The sequence below is a fragment of the Montipora foliosa genome, chromosome 9, assembly GCF_036669935.1.
Source record: "Montipora foliosa isolate CH-2021 chromosome 9, ASM3666993v2, whole genome shotgun sequence".
NCBI classification, from domain to species: Eukaryota; Metazoa; Cnidaria; class Anthozoa; order Scleractinia; family Acroporidae; genus Montipora; species Montipora foliosa.
The window spans coordinates 42,536,443-42,541,442 of record NC_090877.1 but is presented as its reverse complement, the minus strand read 5'-3'; the positions used below and the strand labels follow the sequence as shown (position 1 = coordinate 42,541,442).

The 5,000-nt window shown below is 40.7% G+C and overlaps 1 protein-coding gene across 1 annotated transcript in view; it reads right to left on the bottom strand.

The window, feature by feature from the left end:
- Positions 1-1,844: 1,844 nt before the first annotated feature.
- LOC137970910 (1-aminocyclopropane-1-carboxylate synthase-like protein 1) overlaps positions 1,845-5,000 on the bottom strand; it is a 114,647-nt gene continuing 111,491 nt past the window's right edge. The window contains exon 15 of the mRNA XM_068817568.1: positions 1,845-2,263. Coding sequence (XP_068673669.1) covers positions 1,968-2,263 — 296 coding nt within the window. The 3' untranslated portion in view covers positions 1,845-1,967. The remainder of the gene's footprint in view (positions 2,264-5,000) is intronic.

Below are 5,000 nucleotides of genomic sequence, written 5' to 3'. Positions count from 1 at the left end.
CCCAAATGGCCTTCCGCTAGTTTTTGGCCTTACCTCTTTACTCTAGGTCACCCTCGGGATTCAGTTTCCCGAATCATAGAATTTTCTGACCCGTCAGGTATTTTTGACGATTCCCACTTGGGGTTCCCTACTATTTTTAGCGCTTGCGGTTTTTCGCGCTCCTGTACTTGTTATTTATTTGGACGCCAGCTCGCGTGTTTAGAGCCCTTATTCAAGCATTGGTACTTTACTGCAGAGCTTTTCGCGCTATTCCATGTAGCGCTTTTAGCGGTTCACGGACGGCTCTCGTTGCTTTATAGCGGTTCACCTACGCTGTGTAGCGCTTTATAGCGGTTTGTGTGTGTCCCTTGTCGCTTTATAGCGGTTCACGTACGATATTTAGCGCTTTATAGCGCGTGTACTTTTTCGGTTTTTTCCAGTTCGTTTATTTTTTTATTTTTATTTTTATTTTTATTTTTATTTATTTATTTATTTTCACAGTTTTTTACAGGTTAGTGCTTTATTGACGGTCGCTCTAGAGCGTGTTTGCTTATGTTTTGTAAACGTATGGCCTTTGTTGGCAACGTTGTCCGGATTTTAGGGGTTTTTTGTTTTCTCTGTATATTGTTGTGATTGCCTATGCTTAGGATGTACGCGTTATTGGCTGTCCACGTTTAATAAATTGCAATCGGTATTCCGCGTCTACCATTTTTTCCTCATTTCTCTTATGCCTTATTTTTTCCTTTATTTGTTTACAAGTTCCAGGGTATCACACGTTCACCATCCGGCTTTGGAGAGCCTGCGTACGCACATTCCAGCGGTTCTTGCCCACAGCAAGGCTCCTAGCACATTCAAGACCTACCACGGTTGTTTCCAACGTTGGAAATCTTGTGCTAGTGGTTTCCCAGAGGTTATTTACTTCCCGGCTCAAGAGGAGCACGTAGCCTTGTATTTAATTTCGTTAGTTCAATCAGGGTCTTCATATTCCTCCATTCAGCAGGCGTTCTACAGTATAAGCCTTTTTTTTTTTTTTTTTCATAATGCTTGCTGGGTCTCGAATCCTTGTAAATCAGCTTTAACTGGCGGTAGCTGACCAGATAGCATTTGCTGGACCCAGTTTTCAGCGCATCTCACTCCTCCCAAGCCCTTAACTTCGTCCCACCATCGTTTGATGTTTGTATGTTTGAGCTTAGCAACCTTCCTATCGTAAAATTACTTCTTACACTTGATGCACTCTCGTTGGACTGCATTACGAGCCTTTTTAAACCTTGCAGAGTCCTTCCCAAACTTGTGCAAACATCGTTGACGATCGAGAATAAGGGCTTTGATTTTTGCAGAGATCCAAGGTTTATCCGACACGGAAATGCGAAATGACTTAACTGGAAGAAACGTATCCACCGCAGCACCAAGCTTGTTCATGAAAAGATTGTATTTATCATGAACAAGGCTGGTGCTCAGCACATCCTCCCAAGATTGTTGCACTATCCACTGGCCAAATTCTCGCAACCTGCTGGGTCTTAGATCCCGCTTCTCAATGGTCTTCTTGGTGATTTTGCTGGCAGTGGGGGACTGGGCCGGGTGGATAAGGACAGAGTAGTGATCAGATTTCCCTAGCTTTGGAAGTTGCTTAGGGCTAGCCATCAGCTTCGAGCGGTTCGTTAGACACCAGTCTAATGTCCCTGTGTCTCTAGTCAGCACTTTGATGATCTGGGTCAGACCCGTCACCCTTTTGGTAGTAAGCTCTGTGATACCAGTGCTCGTGCGATTAAAGTCACCACTAACAAGAACAAGGCCCTCAGGGTGATCACGGAGGAACTGGTCCACGTCCTCAGCGAATTTTCCACCAAAAGAGAGAGTGCATGCAGTCCAACCTGAAGTGAAATCTCAAAAAAAGACTAAAAAGCGCACGAGTTACATAAGCAAAACAGCTTCCTTTCAGTCTCCATTACAGATGAACCACAATTTGCTTAAAATTCTCGGAAATAAAATTAGTTGTCTGTTTGGTTTGCATTCTGATTTAAAAATGCTTTGGCAAGCTCTGGATTTTCCGCTGCCCATTTTTCTGCAGTATTTTCTTGTAACCAGTCGCTGTCTTTTATCTGTCGATGCAAGCCACGGATCAATTCCTCCAATGATTCACCGTCCGTATTGATTGAACAATTTCCGCTACTTCTATTACCATCCAGACGGTCTCTTTTGCAGCTTGTGTTTTGTGCCTCACCGTCCATTCGTTCGGCGATGCTGACACGAACGCTCTTGACCGTTTTCTGTAGTCTTGACAACGCTGGAAATATGTGAACTGACCGATTAAAAAGCATGTATGCTACATGATAAAGTCTATTAAACAAAATGACATTAAAGGCCCACCGTCAACCGAGAGGCTTTTAGACCGTTTCTTTTTGTTATGGAAATTCGCATTGCTTATCACAGCGATCTGATTGGATAAATTTTAGCTTTGGCTGGATTTTCATGTATGAAAATTTTTCTACGGCACGCAAAGCCTGTCGCTTGAAGGCGGGCCTTTAAGTGAATATTAAGTAAGAAGACACTTGACATACTGGATTTGGATTATGTGTTTATCCAAGAGTCCATTACCCAAGGCTAAAATTCTGGTGTCAGGTTTGTCCCCATCAGCGTCAGAAGAGTGTCTACCAAATTTTGTACCTAATTCAAATCTCCCGGGGTTAATATAATCATAGGCAGCCCAACCAAAAACCAAGTTATTAAACACTGAAAGGAAAATTGAGGAAACTCCTCTTTGCACAAGACAGGATAAGTGCCCTGGATTTATTGATCTTGTACATGTTGTCACAACTTGCAATAAAACTATTCAACTTCCATTCAACGAATTGATTATTTGCAAAAAATGCATAAATGTGTAGTTTTCAACTTACAAAAAGTGCCATGGACAAGACTTCTGGTGGTAACTGAGTACGTGATCAAATCACGCTCAAAGCAGACGAGTGCCACCCAAAGAACTCGACTTCTTAGCGCCTATGTTTACAAGCTAGCAAGCACAAAAACCGCAAAAAACTGATTTAAAGCGCACGAAATTTGACAAAATCACACAAGGCCTTTACCCCCTTTGAGATGCTGCAGAGACATGGCGGTTAGCCTGGGACGGTCTTTAACACTTTTCAAACAGGGTAAAGGTGTTGATCAAGGTACGTATTTGAAGCTAAGGGACGTAAACCCTAAAATTGGCAAAAACTTGAGAGTTGTTCTTACACGCTTTAACAGCTGAGAGGTAAGCCAGGAGCAGCGTCAGAACAAGAATCTTCATGCTGATGATAATCTTTGCTTTCCTCGAGGCCGACAAGTCAGTTATCTGCAAGGATCAGGGTCGGTTCTGCAACTGGATCAAGACAACAGCTTACCGAGGTTACTATTTGCGTCATTTTAAAGTTACTTAGCATTTTGATTTTGACCTAAAATGGCTTTTTCTGCCTTGAGATCGTCCAAATGTACCGACAAGGTATACATCACGCATATCCTGCCATTTTCCACTTAGTTTAAATTGTCTCAGTTCACTTCAGCATTGTTACCAAATATGTACCACGGGAGCCGCACGCCCGACCCCAAGTTAGCCTCGTTCATTTTGGCCTTCAGGATAATTCATCAACGAGGAAAAGAAAAAGAAACAAACACCACAACAAATTCCACGTGTACCTTGTTCTGGCTTGCTATCTGCTCTAGCAGCTTGCTCTGAGTGAAAGATAAGTTTCGTAGAATACTGAGGTCGTTATAGGTGCGAGATAGCACATTGGAAGCCTAATTGACGTGTAATTTATGTCCACCAAAACATCTGTGGTCACATAGTCATAATCACGGAAAACGATTCCTGACGAAGTAACCTTGATGAATATTTACTCAAGCGAACGTGAGATAAACCTTCAGAAAAATAAAAGTATGGATAAATACAAAAAAGATGCAGCAAGAAGGTCTCTACATACCATGCTAATATTCAAGCTACTTTCTTAGCGAAAGAAGTGGGAAGTAGAGAAAAAAAAAACTTGATTCAGTCCTTGATATTGTTTTCATAAATCCAGACATATATTTCAACAGAACAACACAACAGAACAACACTGGACGGCCTAGCAAGGCCGAATAATGAGCGTGTCTAACTTATGTGGGTCTTTCTAAAGCATCTGGAGTCAGACAAGGGCATTCCCTGATCATGTGGGAAAATTCTGTGTCAATAATTATTTCAACAGAACAACACTAGATTAAAAATGTAATACAAACAGCGGTGATAAACACTTTTAAAACATGCATTTTATGAACTTGTCGTTAGAATAGATTTCCCAGAAACGCCGAAACATGAGCGTGTCTAACTTATGTGGGTCTTTCTAAAGCATCTGGAGTCAGACTAGGGCATTCCCTGATCATTTCGGAAAATTCTGTGCCAATATGTCTGGGTTTATGAAAACGATGCCAAAGAGTTTGAGGGAATGTTTTTGGAAAATCGGTTAGATATATATTTCTATAATTAAAGCGACAGGTGCGCGAATTTAGTGCCTAATTAATTTCAGTCGTCGCCTTTTAATTACCAATCCTAACGTACAAACTCCTTGTTGTTATTTTTAGTACAGTTTTTAGTTTTTAGTACAGTAGTTATATATGTACCTGTGATCAGCAGGTGCCGAGATCGAATACCCCAACTCCAACTTGGCCGGTTTAGTTCGATTGGTCATTCAAGAGTACTCCTTTTTAGGCTGAAGGGAAATAGTGTTCTGCAGATCGGTTAAAAAAAAACCAAAACGTTGAGTACGCATTAATGCGCTAATGCCCCATTCACACAGACAAAACATGTTTACTTAAACAAGATTTAAAAACTTGAAAATGAATGAATTCTTACACACATATTTGAACCTTTTTTAAACTGTCAAAAGGTATTTAGCTAATGAAGACAATTGGGAACAGTATTAAATACAATTAAAATATAAGAAAGAAAGAAATGACAGTTCACTATAACACTACAATAATCTGATAATAAGAAATTAATTGAATACATTTACTAT